Source organism: Pelecanus crispus, chromosome 3 (genome assembly GCF_030463565.1).
Source record: "Pelecanus crispus isolate bPelCri1 chromosome 3, bPelCri1.pri, whole genome shotgun sequence".
NCBI lineage: Eukaryota > Metazoa > Chordata > Aves > Pelecaniformes > Pelecanidae > Pelecanus > Pelecanus crispus.
This window is the reverse complement of record NC_134645.1, coordinates 42957050-42973974: the sequence shown is the minus strand read 5'-3', so window position 1 is coordinate 42973974 and position 16925 is coordinate 42957050. Positions and strand designations below refer to the sequence as shown.

The window sequence follows — 16925 nt, the reverse complement described above, 5'->3', positions numbered from 1 at the left end:
ATCTAGATGAGCTGCTTTTGTATATGAAGAGAAGCCCATGAATTTGAAGCATGGGAGATGCAGGGCTGCCCAGAGGCCAGTGTGTTGTGGTGAATAAGGACATGGACCATTTATGCTAAAACTGGGATATTGCAAAAGCTTGGCTGGATGCAGAGTAAAGTAACCAAAATGGTTCAGCACTTTCAAATCATGATGTCTGTCTTGCCTAAACTTGTAGCACTTTTTTCTTCTAGTATTTTATAAATGATCCTTTCCATCCTTTCCAGACTGCAGCAGGAGCCAAAGCAACTGACCTACAAACAGACTGGAGGGGACTTTCTTGGAGGTGAAAATGCTCGTTTTTCTCTTTCTCTATTTTTGTCCACAGACACAGTTAAAAGTGTGGGTCACCTCGTTGTGTAGTTACATACTTAAGTATGTAAATGCAGGGGTAGGATGCTGAGAGCAACTATTGCTGGGTAAGGATTGCAGGAGTCAGGACTAGAAGAGAAAGGGAATGATTTTTGTGGGGGGTTTTGTTGCTTTTTTTTTTTTAATCAGACCTGATTGCTACAAACATGGTCCTGTGTATGTGACAGTACTGAATTATTAATATGAGTGAATTCTTTCAGCCTCCTGCTAGCCTTTGGAGTTAATTCAAACTATTGCTGTTCCTGTGATTATCTAACGCAGTGCCTAATGCTTGAGTGAGTGTGGATTGGCATGAAAATGGTGAGAGCACTGCATGCATATTCAATGAAGGTGTCCCAAACCTCTTTGCTATTGCAAAGTGGACAAAGACAATACATGTCAGAGTGGGTATGAATCTCAATATCCATGCTAGAGTGGAAGGAAACTGCCTGCTTCATATGGGCAGAAGTATGGTTGATAAGCGCGTGCACATGTATACATTCTTTTCTTCATCAGGGGATTGAGTGCACCCTCAGTAAGTTTACAGATGATACCAAACTGGGTGGGAGTGTCAATATGCTCAAGGGTAGGATGGCCCTGCAGAGGGACCTGGACAGACTTGATCGATGGGCCAAGGCCAACTGTATGAGGTCTAACAAGGTCAAGTGCTGGGTCCTGCACTTCAGTCACAACAACCCCATGCAACACTACAGGCTTGGGGAAGAGTGGCTGGAAAGCTGCCTGGCTGAAAAGGACCTGGGGGTGTTGGTTGACAGCCGGCTGAACATGCCTTTCTATGATGGGCATTCCAGCATGTCTACATGAAAAATCAGTTCTCCCAGTATGCTCTGTTCCAAGTCTGGAGGCACAGCTTCTATCTTAGCTGATGCCCTGCTTGATTTAATGTGAAATCTCCTTTCAGTACTTTCCCTGAATTCATGTGGTTTATCTCCTTAGTCCTGTTTGAGGTTAGTCTTTTTTTTTTTTATTCTTCCTGGGCTGCTACAGCAACATATGGTGACAGATGGTTGCAGGATTAACCTTACTTGGTGATTTTGTTCTTTCCCTTTGTAGTATTGGAGGTGATGGGACCCTGGAGACCCAGACTACTTTACCCAGTGAGTATCCTGGAAAATCAATTGAGAAAAGCAAAAGGCGAGTATTACTCTGAAAGTAGTCTAAATGGATGCTAGGAAACATCTGGAAATGGTCATGCTCTCCTTGTGAACAGTGGGGGATGCCCATCTATTGTGCATATGAGCAGTTCACATGAGTCACAGCTGAAACCCATACTGACCTGACTAGTTGTAAAGTTGATTCAGCCCCTCCACATCACAGGACCTGCATGTGATTGTATCGTCCTTTTGACAGAAATGATTAGGAGTAAATGTGCTGAAGGTAACAGAAGTTTATGGCAGACCTGCTCCTCCCTTATTTCATTTTGTGCTTTCCAGTGACTGACTGTGATGGCTGTGGGCAAATGAAGGGTTATGAAACAATTAGCAGTCCATCTAGAGAGGGTTGTTGACAAGGTTATGGTTCCTCCTGACGATTTCAAGTTTCTACGTTACACTGGAAAAAAATCTAAAAATACTATAAATTTCTTGTCCTAGTGTTCTGTGTAATCAGTCCCTGTAGTTGCCATAGAAACCATTAAGTGGTCAGTATGACCATAAATTGGAGGGGACTTGGATCACAATGGTTCATCTATTTGTACATGATCCATGCTGTGGAGCAGTTTCACAATACCTGACATTGTTGGTAATAAAATCTGATATGCTTTGTCTTGTACCACGCACATTGCCATGTTTAAAGAAAAATAGAAGGAGCATTTCATTTATGCATTGTAAATGAGACTCTATAAAGAGGGTTCAGACAGCACTACAGACACTGTAACAATACAGTTTTCAGACATCATGTTTCCCCGCTGAGGGTTTTGGTGAAATCTAGAAATGTGAATAAAATTCATTCTCTGCAATAAATATTATTATTATTTTGTTGGGTAGCTGGAGGAGTGGGAGGTAGAGGGCCATATTTGGAGCATCTGCTCCTGGTATGTGAAGGAAAGTAACCGTGATTACTCTGGCACTCAAATTCAAGACTAGTGAGTTGCCTGGGATCTGTGCATCTCCTGGGCTGCCAGACCCTGGCCCCTCAAGGCCACAGAGAGAAATAGTTGCAGTGCTGAAGTTTGGACAGTAACTAGAGTCTCCAAGGCAGGTGTGTCTATAGCTTCTGTAAGGTCACGGTGAATGAGGGGAAAACCCAGGTCCATATTCTCACCACTCAACTGGCTTGCACTTCTGCAGGAGGCAATGCTGCCGGTTGTACTGTGGATGGTTAAACATTGTGTTTTCTCTTTTTAAGATATCTTGAAAAAATTCAATCCAAACCTCTTTGGCTTCTCCACTGGCAGTTCTGAGGAAACAGCTGGATTCAACGTTGCAGAGAGAGGCGCCACAGCACAGTAAGCACAATCGCGACCGGCAAAGGGGTGAGAACTGATAGACTGACAGATTATCTTTGAACTGCATGTCAAGGTTGAATTAATACTGATGACCTACTTGTACTGAGCCTGTTTCTGTGATCTGATGTTTTTCTTTTTTTTTTAATTCTTTTTTTTTTTAAATTCAGTATTTGGGGGATTTATTTGTATCTTTTTCTAAATTAGGGACAGAGAGAAACTTCCTTTCTTCATTTGACCTCTGCCCAGAATTTCCAAGCCAATGCCTTAGTTATGCATCCTATTCTACCAGTACCTTTTTCTGCCCAGCCTTCAGTACGCAGGTCCCTGATTCACTGTCAGGCCATATCTGTAATGAGAAAAAATTCATGAGCATCTCTTATTTATTCCTTGATTTCTGGGAAACATGCCTCAAACTAACAAATAGAAACCCACTGCTACCCTAATGGCATTAAAAACTATCCATGTTTGCAATGCAAAGAAAAAGAACAGAATGAGCAGCTGGGAATTAATTCCTTTCTCCTCCTGAAGAAAAACTCTACTAGTCTGTTAAGAATGTGAAAGAATTTGTATTGCATATGCTGTGCCTGCTCTATGGATACTCATGGAATTTGCTTCCAAGACTTTCTGTGGCACCTTTAACAGTCATTAAATTTACTGCAAGAAAGTTTCAGGATAGCTAGCAAACCCTGTGTAGCTACTAAATACTTCATGGGTGCCCTGAGCAAAGACACAGGGCAATCAGTATGGTTGTGGGAGTGCAACTAATGTAACCACATTTGCGTAGGTGCTGGAGAGAGGCAGGGCTTAATAGCTCAAGCAGAGTCTTGTGCTAGCGTATCAGGAGCTCAAGTTTCCAGCTGGTGTCTCAGCATGGTTTGTGCTTTGCTCTGTGGACGTTGCATCCTGCCCAGAGCTGGACTGGGACTCTCCAGCCTGGCAGTTCCACAGTGTAAGCAATATCTTCCAGCCATAAGAGAAGTCATAGGAATTTAAGGCCAGGTCAGGAAGTCTGGTTAGGTTCCCAGCTTCTGTGTAAGCACCAAACTCCCCCACTAGATTTCGAAGGGAGTTATGCAACTAAATGTCTATGTGGATCTGGGCTTTAGTGGTTTTCTCCAAACAAAATGCACTTAAACCAAGTCTGAGATGGGAATAATTCATCCCACTTGCCTGCCACTTTGCAGCCATCCTAGCTGAAGCCCTTTCAGATCAGATTATTCACTTGTACAGCTGCTGCTGATCTTGGTCCTTCTATGTTTGCTCATCCTTTTGAGGCATCACTTTCCTTGTACTGATTTCTGCTGATCCTAAGATTCCCTGAAATGAGGAGTGGGAGATCAAGAAGATGATGTGCTTTCAGAGCATGCATCTAAAATGCTTCTGTCCTTTGTCTACAGCAATATGTCAGCCCAAGCACATGAATTGGTGGAGCTAATGAGAAGCAGCTTGGTAAGTGGAACTTGGACCACCCCTCAGTGCTCCCATGGTCTCTGGGAGATGACTTTAATTGATGGGATGCTTGAGTAGTGAAGAGTGCTTTACTGATGGAAGAAAAGTCAGTGTCCTTGTCTCTGGTGTGCTTTCCAAGATGAATATGCCAGGGATTAGTCTTTAGGAGATGATAATTTACCGATACAAATCTACGCAGGTAAGGTGCAAACACACAAGGCAGAGACCTATGTAGGGCGCAGTGTGGCCAGGAGTCATAACGAGGGTAGTGAGGAAGAGAAGAGATCTGAAGGCTCTGGGGAGATCACAGGACTGCTTAGTTGAACAGCAGCATTCAAAGTGGAGGTCATAAAGGCTGAGTGTAAAATTGCTAGAGCAGGCACCTGGTGACCAATGTGAATCACACTATACACTCTCGGCTCTAGAAAATGGCAGTACTGGGAAGGGGGACAACTGAAGTCTCCCCAGGAGATTAGGCCCTCTAAAACTCTGGTTCTGAGCAAGCAAGTGATTAATCAGTGGCCAGAAACCTCAGGGTTGGGTGAATCCCTGTCATGCCACAAGCTTTTACGGAATTAGTAGGGGATCTAGTGTTGTAGACCAGCTTGCTGTGCCACCTCCACTGAGGGCTACAAAAGGCACCAAAAGGGCAAATTGCTTTGAATTCAGTGGCTGCTGCTGCAGTTTGGGGTGGAGGGAGGAAATCTGGGAGAAAACCAAGGCTGCCCTTCTCCAAGTGTTGGCTGAATTTGAGAGGATGACTGTATGGGTGTGAGCTGTTGGTTCAGGGAGAGCACCCTGTAAGGCAATGGGAGTGCCTGGTGCTCTTTGGCTCAGGCTGAATGGGAAAGGAAGGTACTGAATAAGCAGGATTTGTCAAAGCATGTGTCTCTCTGTGCCAGCACTCTTGATGGATCCTGCATGCTAGTCCCACTGTCAGTTACTCTGCATTACCGATTGTTTGGCAGAGTGAAGGGAGCTGGCATGGCTCTTCAATAAAATAGTACGTGGCTCTGTTTTATTCACTGCTTTTTATGCCCCTTTAAAAAAGGGGAGGGGGGGAAGTCCCTGCCTCTTCATGGAAGGCTTTCCAAGCAAAGTGCTGGTTAAGGAGGAGAATTCAGACCTGTGGGTGATTCCCAGGCCCTTCCTCTATTTGTGGGATCCTTTCGCAGATGTTTGTTATGTAAATGCACCACACTAAAAATAGTTGCCTTTGATTCCTTTCTTTGTACTGAACATTACAAAATGTTTTGATGAGATCCAGCTCTCAGCAGTGCCTATTGTTAGCTTGCAGTGACGTGGATGCTGCAGCTGCCCTTATATGAGCTCAGTAAAGTCACCAGCCTCCTGGACTCTTCTATTTTAATCCAGCTGTCTGTTCCCTGGGGCGTCCCTTGCCCCTCCTGGCCGTGGGGTAATACTTGCCCAGCTGGCAGGGATCCCCAGCAGCTCCAGTTCTACAGCTCCATGAGTCACTCCAGCATCCACTCCCACATCTCTTCATCCCCACGCTGCCTGCAGCGTTCAGCCACGGCTGGCACATCTCTCCTGTCCATCCCTGTCCTGCAGCTAACATTCATTTAGGTACGCTTGCTGCCACAGACAGGTTTCTGTGCTCAGCTACCCTGACAGATCTTGTCTGCTGAAGGGGATTTCCTCACAAAAGCCAAGGTGAATTGCATCTAGACTAGCAAAGGGTTCACATTTTCCCTCCGGACAGGTGCTTTTCTTCTGCCATCTTAACTCAGCATGCCTCCTTTCTCTGTTCTGCCATGCTGTCTGTACCCGTTCAGCCCCATTTGTGAATGTTAGCTCTGCATGCCTAAGCAATGGATGCTACAATCCGTTTATTTTATGTGCCTCTAGAAAATTAATTTCAAGGAAGATTGGAAGCTGATCACTGTCCTCGTTGGAGGCAATGACCTATGCCAGTACTGCTTGGACAAGGTTTGTATCTCAGAATTAGGCACGGTCATCCAGGCACTTGGCAAGTGACCAGCCCTGGAAATTTAACCTTTCTCTCTCTCAGTGAGCCGAAGCTCCTCTTTGTTTAAAAAGCTATTAGAAGTCCTGTTCCTTTCATGTGTATTGTATCAGAAACAAGTACACAGCTTTTAATACTGGGGCACTGTAGCTCTGGAGTAATGCATTATTTAAGAACCAGCAACCTGCCCCATATGGAACAAAACACCAAGGATAAACTGAAGAGCTCTCCCAGCTTAACTGGACAAAGCAATCAAGACAGTGTGGCGTCTTAGGCACGTTGTTATGGGGACACAAGTGAAGTTTTATTCTGGAAAGTGTCTCCACACAATAATTACTGAGGATGCCTGATTCTTGCTTCAGAATGACACCAAAATAAATACCATCAGTTTATAGCGAAAAAGATGTCTTTTGTCTAGCTATCAGTGGTCATCCTCTCTGAAAAGGTTCCTGTGGCACACACTGGGTGTCTGGAACCCAGCTCACTGAAATGACCCCCACAGCTACACCTCTATAAGTACAGTCACAAAGTCTTTTTGCCTATGGGGTTTGTGGGGCCTGACTGCCTCCATATCAATTTCCCCAGATTGGCAGTTTAAAAAAAAAAGTATCGCCCTGTTCATAAGGCAAACTACTCTGGTCTGGTTCCCATAAAAGACAAAATGAAATCCAAAGATATGATATATGTAGTCATTCATCAGGCAAAGACTCTGTCAAGAACTATTACATACCTCGGGATTTTCTAGAGATTAAGGCAATATATTAGTGACATGGAAACAAAAGCACTATATAACCTGTGTGTGTGTGGCAATAAACTTGATCTGAAAATATATCTGCCAACAAAGGCAAAAAGGAGCATCGAGTCAGTATATCTTCTCATGGACCACCTTGCAACTAGAAAGTCTGTGGACTCCTTTGCTCAGGTGAAACAGTTAAACTTCTTGGTTCCTGAAAGAAGACTGATCCAAACTTTTTTTTTTTTTCTCCTAAATTACACAGGAAACCTATTCAGTGCAAAAGTATGTAAAGCACCTCCAGGACACTCTGGATATTTTCTATGAGGAGGTAAGCTTTTAAGATACCCTAGCAAACTATGTTCCTGGCAAGCACACTGATGTTTTTCTCACCTCTGATAGACTGTCAGTGATTACGTTTCATACAAGGTCATCTTCCAAATAGCTGGAGTCAGAATGCTCCTCAGCACTGCATTTCAACAGCTGTATTGGATAATGCCTTGAGAAAGTGGGCTGTAGTTTCAGGGAAACTGTGTTTCACAGTATTTTTGCTGTGGACCAAACAGCACAACCCTACTGCCAGTTTTGATGGCTAAACCAACTGTACAAAGTTTCATTTACCCTAGAGAAAATGGAAATGCCTCAGGGAGTGAAGCAGCATTTCAGCTAGCTTGTACTAGCTGCCGGGAATTTTTTGGCTGACATCCACTGTATGTCTCTCTCCCTTTATACATAATCCTTACACATGCCATTGGTTGCAGTCGGTGCAGTTTGCACTGACTCCCTGACCTACGGATGGCACTTCTTTCTCACTTTGTAGTGGTATCATGTTCTGTGATTTGGTACGTCTGGTTATTCTAATCCCTGCAGCTCCCAAGAGTCTTTGTCAATGTGGTGGAGATACTAGACATTTCTGGACTGCGTCAGATTGCAGCAAGCTCTTCAGGGTGCGCTTTGACAGCAAAGTAAGTCAGCAAAAGAGGTCTTTGCCTTTAAAGTGCTACTTTTTTTGGATCAATCTAAATTGCTTCTACAGGAGGACATCCACACCAAGCTTTCCAAGCTACTTTCATTGCTGCCTTTACTTGATGCACTAGTTCACATTATCAACTTTCTACTACTTCTTCCAATACTTCAGCTAAAAGGCGTGCACCTGTAGATAGCAGTGGTGACTTTTCTTCTTGACTCTAAGGCAGCATGTCACAGCACAAGCCACCATATAATTGCTGCACTACTAAACTTCAAAGCCTTTTTTTTTCCCAGCCATTCACTGCTCAGCAGCACAGGCTGACATCCCTGACCCTTCTCCTTGTATTCACTGCTGCATTACCTGTGATGCAGGCTGGGCTGCATACAGCAGCATGCACACCCAGGAACAGCTTTTCACACCTAATGGAGGAGGCCAAAGTCCTAACTCGAAGATTGAAGGACTTGTTTTAGAAAGCAGCAGTGCCTTTACAGGAGTCAGTGTGGACATGAAAAGCCTCTTTAGGCTAGTGGAGAAAGGTATAACAAAGACCAGTGGTTGGAAGCTGATGCCTAATGAATTCAAATGAAGTTAGGTGCAGATTTTTAATAATAGAAGCAATTAACTACTGGAACATACTAGAAGGGAAAATAGCGAATTGACTGTATTGCTCGACGTCTTCATATTCATTCCAGGCACATTCTTAGAGGATGCATTTCAGTGAAGCAGAAGTTATTACCTCTCAATATGGGGGTAACAGAATTAAACACAGTGGTCTGAGGAGTCAGACTACATGAACAATTTGTCTTTTCTATCTTTAAACCCCCAGATTTCTGAAACTCTGCTGTAAGCCTATATGCAGGGCTTTTTTAATTCTAACATATGTGATTTCCTGCTAACGTGTGGCATACTAAACACTTTGGTGTCTGACTCAGTCGTGGATCCTGCAGCTCTTACTGGCTGTGACAGGTGTTCACTTTGAAAACTAAGTCAATAGGGATTTTTTTTCTGAAGTATCTGTCCACCTCTAAGCCAACAAGGTGGCTCTCCTTCTGCATGTGAGCTTTGAGCACCTATCCTGAGCTTCTTGAAGCAGACATGTATTGCTGAAGAATAAGCTATTCCAGGTTGGCTTTTAATTCTAGTATTTCTTTTGTTGAAGGAATGTTTGCCCATGTTTCTTAAATCCCAAGGAAAACTCTTCTGAACTACAAGAAATTAAGAGAGTTAACAGAGACTTTCAGGTAATACCTTGATTCTGTAATTGGTCATCTTCACTTGTGTCTCTTTTTATATTGCTTCCCTTCCTCTCATGCATATCCTCATCAGGACAGAGAGGAATGACTGGGAAACAGCTTGGATACAGTCTAACTAAGTCCCTACACAGCTAACTGGTTAGCAGCAGTGCAACCAATCTTTCCACACTGCCTTATAATTTGACTTCGGTTCTGTGCTGGAGGCAGACTGAGACTGGTTCTATTTTCAGTTGCTGTTTCAACAGCTGAAAAGGAGTTACTGGTGATGGCTGTTTTGTTGATATCTGTTTGTCCATTATGAATTCAATGAATAGCTCACATGAATTAACATGTCACTGCAAGGGTGACAAATTACCTTGCATCAGCTGTTTTGTGGTAACTCTTAGCAGAGAAAATGAACTAAACCAACCTGATATTCCTTTCTTTTGCTGTGGACTGAGAGCATGCACACAGATAGCTTACCATGGGTCAGCTTGCTATCTGAGAGTAACTTTTCATAGCCTCAGGCATAAGATTGACTCAAATTTAACGAAGGCTATAAATAGGTACTGGAGCAGAAGGTTTTTTCATCATTATTCTTATGAATACAGGAATCGCTGTATCAGTTCACATAATGTTCTCCAGTCCTCCGTTCTGGCTCTGGCAGATGAATCTGACAATGCTCAAAAAGACCATCTTGGAAAATACTTGTATAAACCTATCCAGGGGGCTTTTTCCTTAACTAAGGAAGTGGGGTTAGGAATGTTTTGAGATATGACCAGGAGCATTAGAATTTATACCCATAAGCTGGCAAGTAATTAGATGTTTTTATTATCTGTATGAATGTCTATTGCTATAGTTTTCAAAAGTGGTAGGTGAGTTTTCAATGCTTAAGCCTTATTTTACTTCAAGCACACCTTTCTGAAAAATCAAGTGCACTTCAGTCTCAAGTTGGCCTTCTGGACTCATTTGTCACTTCTAAAAATTGTGGCCTTATGCCTTTTTTTTTTAATTCTCTGTAAATTTTAATATCTTCATGATTGTGCCGCACTGATTTCTATAAGTAAGGTACGAACTACCTTTTTTTTTTTTTAAATTAAGCAACTTTACATTTAAAATTATGCTAGCTTCTGTGCATTTTCCCCATGAAAACTCTTCATGAACCAAATTCTTTTTTTAGCAATACTCTGGACTGCTTTAAAACTATTCAGCTGGATTTAAACTAATAATTTATGGCTTCCTACACTGAAATAAGTGTAATATGCATGTTTTTGATAGCTGACAAATGTTAGATGAACCTTGTAAGGAACTTTGCTGTTTCCAACCATGCAACTCCATACAGGCTGAAGCCCTACAGCTGATCAACAGTGGTCGGTACGAGGAGCGTGAGGACTTTGCAGTTGTCATGCAGCCATTTTTCCGAAACTCCTTGTTGCCCCTGGATAGTGTGAGTCCTGTTTTTCGTTCCCATTACGCAAGGACCGGTATCTTGATTTCCCTAAGTCAGTATGATCCATGCCACAAGGACTGTGTTTTCTTCTCTTTGCACAGTCTAGTAGCACAGGGTGGAATGTGCGATAAGAGTGACAGAGGAGAAGACAGGAAAGACTGTGCTGCCTGTGAATCAAAATGGCTTTAGGAAACATTCGTAGCGTGCACACCTTAAACCTAAGCACCTTCTGGCTTCCTCTAAACTGCATGTTGTTTCCCCTGTTGGGGGCTTTTGTTGGCATTGACCCTAATTTTCCTTCTGATCCAGGTTATGGAATAAGTTCAGGTTTCTTTCACACAGAGACCAGCACTTGCATGCCTGGCTCATCCCAGCCTGGAAATAGGAAGCAGCCTTTGAAGCCAAACACTGATTCTCCTTCTTCTCTTCAGCCTTAGCATTATGTATGCTGTGTAGTTAGGGATACAAATATTTAGCATCAGTCCCGGTCAAAAACACCCAGTTTTGCATAATACTGATCCTTTTGTCATATCATCCCCATTTTGTTCTGGCAGCCTTCAAGTCCAAAGAATGGTCACCATACAGGTAGGTATGAGACAAATTCTCCCTCAGACAGACATTTGCCACAGCTGGATAACCTCACAATTTTTAATGTTGCCTGAAATTCAGCACAAATTTCAACACCCGAAAGGTTATAAGTCTGAGTTATGGAAGTTTAACAAGCAAGAATAAGCACGTTTTTATCAGTTCTGTACAAGGAGGAGTGTGGGCCAATGGCGGTGTCCATGTAAGAGCTGTGACTGTTAGCTTAATGATAAGTTTAGGTTTTTATGAAAATTGTTGTATGAAGTTGAGCAGGCTGCATTATGCAGGTGGGCTCAAGATGCAGTAATCAGCCCACAGTTAGGAGTACCTAAGTTTATTTGTGGTGTCAAAATATGAGCATACTGCCTTTAGGAAGATACCAAAATTGTGAAGTGGGTATGCCAAGTACGGTGCACTATTAAATATAATACGTTAGATCTCAAAGATTGAAATGTGCTGAGAAATATATTTTTACTTTTATCACAGAACGGCAAGCCAGATCTGGATTTCTTTGCTGCAGACTGCTTTCATTTCAGTGCAAGAGGCCATGCTGAGATGGCTATGGCTCTCTGGAATAATATGGTAAGAGGTTATGACCTAGATCCCTACGTGTTTGTGGTAGCAGTCCCTACAAAAAATCACGAGAAAGGTGTCTAAAACAAAACAGTAATCAAGAAATAAAATTTATATCCTAACAAGAGGGGGCTGCTCAACTCTGAGACCCTTCTCAGTCTGCAGTCCAAAGGGATCATGTTGCATAAAACAGTGTATGTCTTTGCTTATTCAAAATGAGAAATCCTAAGTCTCTTAATGTAATGAAAAATGCCCTTCTCATTTGGTAAAGAACTTGCATTAAAGCAAAAAATCAGCCTAGTTAAGCATTTAGTCCTGTAGATTTCCTGAAAATGTCTGTTGAATGAGCTTACCCTTCTTCAGTGAATTCTGTTAGATTTATTAGGAAAACATACATGTGATTGAATTTTTGCTGCCATTAATAGTGTGGACATGTTGTACCACCCACTCTAGTATCTGAAGCAATTCTAGTAGAGTCACTGAAACTAATGGGGGGCTGAAATCACACCTATGATGCCTTTCCTTGCAGTCACATTCCTTCTGTCATTTTGGGCAAAATGATAGCTTTTGAATAGTGCTGGAAGAGTATGTAAGAGGCACATGCTGAACTTGATAACTCCAAGGTCACAGTTGTTTTCATAATCACGATGTTTCCCACGGTGGAAGGAAGACTATGGCATTTTCATGCCACAGCGACATTTTCTCTTCTTGTCTCATAAACACCAGTACCCAAACACAAAGTGGTAGCAGAAATCCTGTATCCTGGTTTGTACAAGAAACAAGCATAAATGGAAGGGAATTTGTTTTCAGTTTAAGTAAAAGTTTGAGCAAGATAAGAAACTTACAGTATACTCCAGAATGAACTTGAGTACAAGGACTGGGAAATGCAGGGCAGAAATCTGTGCAGTTGCCCAGTATAGCACATGAGCTGTAGGTTCAGGGTTATAGAAAACAGTAGATGTACAGTGCATACACATGCTCTGAGTAATTGATTTGTGCATGCACAGCAAATCTGCCTGTTTTCCATCAGGCTTCCTTGTCTGGGACTCCAGATGACAGCAGTCTGGTAGGCTTCATTGTGCGGTAGCTTGAACAGGGCTGATGGTGGCCCAGAAACCCCAGGCAAATGTAGAAAACATTCAAATTGAGCATGGCTGCAGGTTTCAAGAAGAAAAAGAGATGGTACCTGGACATATGGTAGCCTTAAATTGGATTTTTGTTGCCCCGTGATGTTCTTATTGGCCATTACTCATTCCTGAATCACCATCAGTCCTTTTTCTATGCCACTGGAGCTTTATTCTGTCCAGACTGTCACTCATTTCCTACACATGTGAAGATACTGACACAAAGCTTTCTGCTGGGGTGGCAGGGATCAGGTTCTTACTGATGCAAAGCACAACTATTCCCTTCCGCAAAGATCTGTGGGTCTATGCCAACTGAAGATTTTACTGTTTACTATTTAAATCTAGTTCTTGTAACACATCGTTGCTTTTCACTCACAGTCCATGTACGGCGAGGTTGTGCAAGCTTACTGTAAGGAGGTATTGTTTCCCTGTTCCCTGAAAAGCTCAGCAGGCTGTAGGCTTGTGGCCAAATGACATGGATTCTTGTCAGTACACATAAAAGGCCAGACTGTGCCTGGCCACTGCGTGGGTATGCAGGGATGGGGACGGCTTAAGGAGCCTCTCCCTCATCATGATGTTCTTTGCCCTTTTTGCTTCATGCAAAACAAAGCATGCTTCTGCTCTCTGAAGTCAGAGGACTCTGTAGTCTTAAGGGGGCCCCACTGGTCCCAAATCTACCTCATCAGTTCCCTGACCGAGGAGAAGAGCACATGGACAGTCTGTTTAGCTTGTGTTCTGCCTCCATGTTTGCCACATGCTCTAGAGGAGCTGTGTGGTTCTTCCAGAAGTTGCCCTGTATACTCATGGGCATGGGGATACTGTCATCTTCAAAGTTCAGAAGCTAATGCTCCTGAGGAACAGATCGCATAGAGATGAAGCAAGCATGGCTGGCTACAGAATTTTGCACCTTATCTTTTGTCTGGGCTCTGCGCCAGACTCCTTACCAAGTGCCCTGGCACGGGGAGTGTTACAATTATCTACAAATAACCAGTCACACTGCAGACAGAATGCTACAGGATATGAGCCACACATCTTACAAATAACCACATCAGAATTTGAGCTGTTCCCTTTAAGATGCAACAAAACTACCAAATTCAGTCTTTACAACATTAGCTGGCAGGCAGGCCGAGTGATTAGGACTTTTATGAGTCCTGCAGGACCCCACAACAATCAGCAAAACTTGGCATTCTGTTTTTCTTCTCATCTTCTCTCCACTTGTTAGTTTTCTTCCCTTCCCTAGTCACATTTGTCTGTGGTTCATCTCTCTCCTTTCATTTTTCAGTCTCTACTTAATTTTTTCTTTTTCTTTTTCTTTTTTTTTTTTTTTCTTTTTAACTGAACTAGAGAGAGAAAGTATTCCCGGTGTTTCCATATGGGAATCTTATGAATAGAATTTGTTTTCTCCATGTTGTGTTGGGCTTGTTGTGGTATTGTTTCTCTCCAACATACAGCTGACACTTTAATCACTTGAGGACAGTAAATGCATGTATAGACAATAGAAGAAGCACCAGCACTCCTCTGTGCTGTATTCCCAGAAGTGCTGGATGACAACTCTGCGGTTCTCTATGGGCCAATCCCGAAGTCATTACTTCAGGCATGTCCATACACAGTTGTAAACACTTCAGTTAACATGACTGAACAAGCCTTTACTCGTTAGCTTAACTATGGTAACCGATGGTATGTGTGCTCCTAGCCAACCACAAATGCTGTGCCATTAGCCCGGATATATTTTGAGTTTGAAATGGGCTCAGGGTGAGCCTATGGTCAGCTATTGCAACTTAGCTGACAACTGATAATATAAAAAACTCTATTTAACTCACTTCTTGAGATCTTGTGAACTTAGCCTCAGCTAAAACTCCCAGGGAATTTCTTGTCTGAGTGAAGACTGCAAAGGTTGGCACCGTCTCATCCTGCCTCTGTAACTCTACATAATTTCTGAAGTCAATTCCATCAGCGTGACATCTAAGCATCTTTCAGTACTGTGCTAAGTAACATGACTAACATCTGTCATGTGGGGTTTTTTTTTCTTTGTGGTTTATACTGTCATTTGAGATGTGTACGTGGGAGAACCGGGTGTATAGTGAATGACTTTGTTTTAGCAGAATATTTAAAGTATGTGGTATTCAGAGTTATTTTCTCCTCCACTCAGTGCAAAAGGAGGAAAGGCTTCTCCTGTTCCTTGCTTCCTGAGGGAGTTTTTCTGCAGACAGTACACCAGACTCTCAATGTCTTTAGTTCATGAGTGTTAAAATGTTTTGGAAACTTTCCTGTGATGCACCTTCTACCACATTTCTTCATTGTTGCCAGCACCATAAGATTGGATAAAAAGTTTTAACCACCCAAGTCAGGAGAGTCTGAAGAGGAAAAAAAAATCATCATTATGTTTACTATTGTTTTTCTCTTCTTCAGCTGGAGCCAGTTGGTGAAAAGCAGACTTACAACAACTTTACCCATGACAGATCAAAACTCAAGTGTCCAAACCCAGTAAGTAAAGGCCAAGATGTCCATACTCTCCATTAACCACTTTTATTTTTCTCCTTTCTTCTTATTGGTAAAATTCTTTAAAAGATTATCTTTGTGAAGGCTTTAAATAGCTAGAATATATTCCTGTTTTGTTATGCACAGGAAAATTTAATGAAAAAAAAAAAAAGAATTATCCTCACTGCAGTGGAAAGCCTCTCATTTGAGCCAGTTTTAATGAGTCTATGTATTTCCATTTGGTTGTCTGCAGCAAACAAATTTGGAAATGATGCCATCACTCTCCGAGATGGCTCCTTTTTTTTTTTTTTTGTTCTAGGAACTTTCAGGCAATAGGGCAGGAAAGTGTTTGAGCCTTCTGTTTGAGCCTATCTTAATAGACAGAAGGCAGAAACAGCTGATAGTCTAAAGATTGACAGTTCCTCTCCGGGAAGGGGTGATGGCATATTGTCTGAATGCTGCCTGTTGAGTAGTCTGTGGTCAGTAAAACCTTGGCTCTCCTTTTGTAGGAGAAACCCTTTCTTTCCACACTGAGAAATAGTGGATTCAGAAATTCAGACCTCAACTTGGAGAAAACCAAACTTTCAGTCCCCTACTGGGCTGTCATTATCGCCGCAGTAGCTGGAGTCCTGGCGGGTTCTTTACTCATCTGGCTTGTGTCAAGAAGAAGAGCTGAGAGGCACGAATGTGAGACTGACACAGAAAAGAACATTCAGATGACATCTCTGTAAAGCAAGTGGAAAAAACATCTGTTTCTGCTGAGGCTGCTCCTTGGTGTGACGCAGAGAGCAGTAGAATAAAAAAACCTGTTGGATATAAATGAAACTTCTTGGTTAGCCAGGGATTTTTGAGCCCAATAATCTTGATGAGAAATGTACTGTGGAGTTAGCTTCTGCAGATCAGTCAAGTAGAGGAGGAAGTTCAAAGTGTTAAAGCTTTTTTATTCTGGGATGTAATTCTCCGTTTCGTGAATATCACTCAGGATGTCAATTGTTTGCATGAAGTGAGAAAACTTGTTTGTACATCTTGGCACCTTAATTGTGCATCTGCCATTTTTTCTTATAAAACTGTGTTTAAAATGTTAGCTACAAGACTGTGACCTGGTAGTCCCCAATAGCAAGGTAAGCAAGATAAAAAAGAAAAGCTGCAATTTCACATGCTAGATTCCAGCAAGACCATTGAGTTGAAGGTGCTAAGGTCATTCTACAACAGGCAAGTACAATGCCATGGAAACATCTGTAAGCCAACTTCTGAGCAACCCAGACCATCCGTGTGGCATCCCTGGTGCAGTGCTAGGCAGCACAGCTAGAATAACTGCACCCTCTCCACTGCCTTGGACTCCAGGCTCTCCATCTGTCTGGGATTGGACGTGGATCTGGGCCACAAGAATTGCTTCTCCTCCAGGACTAAATAGCCTAGGGGCAGTCCTGTATCCTCCTGCCCACCACTGTATGGCAGCTGGTTGTAGAATGACTCTTCCTGTAAAG

The 16925-nt window shown here is 42.6% G+C and overlaps 1 protein-coding gene across 1 annotated transcript in view; it reads left to right on the top strand.

The window, feature by feature from the left end:
* The window catches only part of PLB1 (phospholipase B1), an 84179-nt gene extending 68010 nt beyond the window's left edge, over positions 1 to 16169 (top strand). The window contains exons 47-58 of the mRNA XM_009490578.2: positions 267 to 325; positions 1465 to 1508; positions 2758 to 2857; positions 4255 to 4306; positions 6176 to 6256; positions 7292 to 7357; positions 7897 to 7991; positions 9156 to 9237; positions 10571 to 10675; positions 11750 to 11845; positions 15370 to 15444; positions 15948 to 16169. Coding sequence (XP_009488853.2) covers positions 267 to 325; positions 1465 to 1508; positions 2758 to 2857; positions 4255 to 4306; positions 6176 to 6256; positions 7292 to 7357; positions 7897 to 7991; positions 9156 to 9237; positions 10571 to 10675; positions 11750 to 11845; positions 15370 to 15444; positions 15948 to 16169 — 1077 coding nt within the window. The remainder of the gene's footprint in view (positions 1 to 266; positions 326 to 1464; positions 1509 to 2757; positions 2858 to 4254; positions 4307 to 6175; positions 6257 to 7291; positions 7358 to 7896; positions 7992 to 9155; positions 9238 to 10570; positions 10676 to 11749; positions 11846 to 15369; positions 15445 to 15947) is intronic.
* Positions 16170 to 16925: the final 756 nt, after the last annotated feature.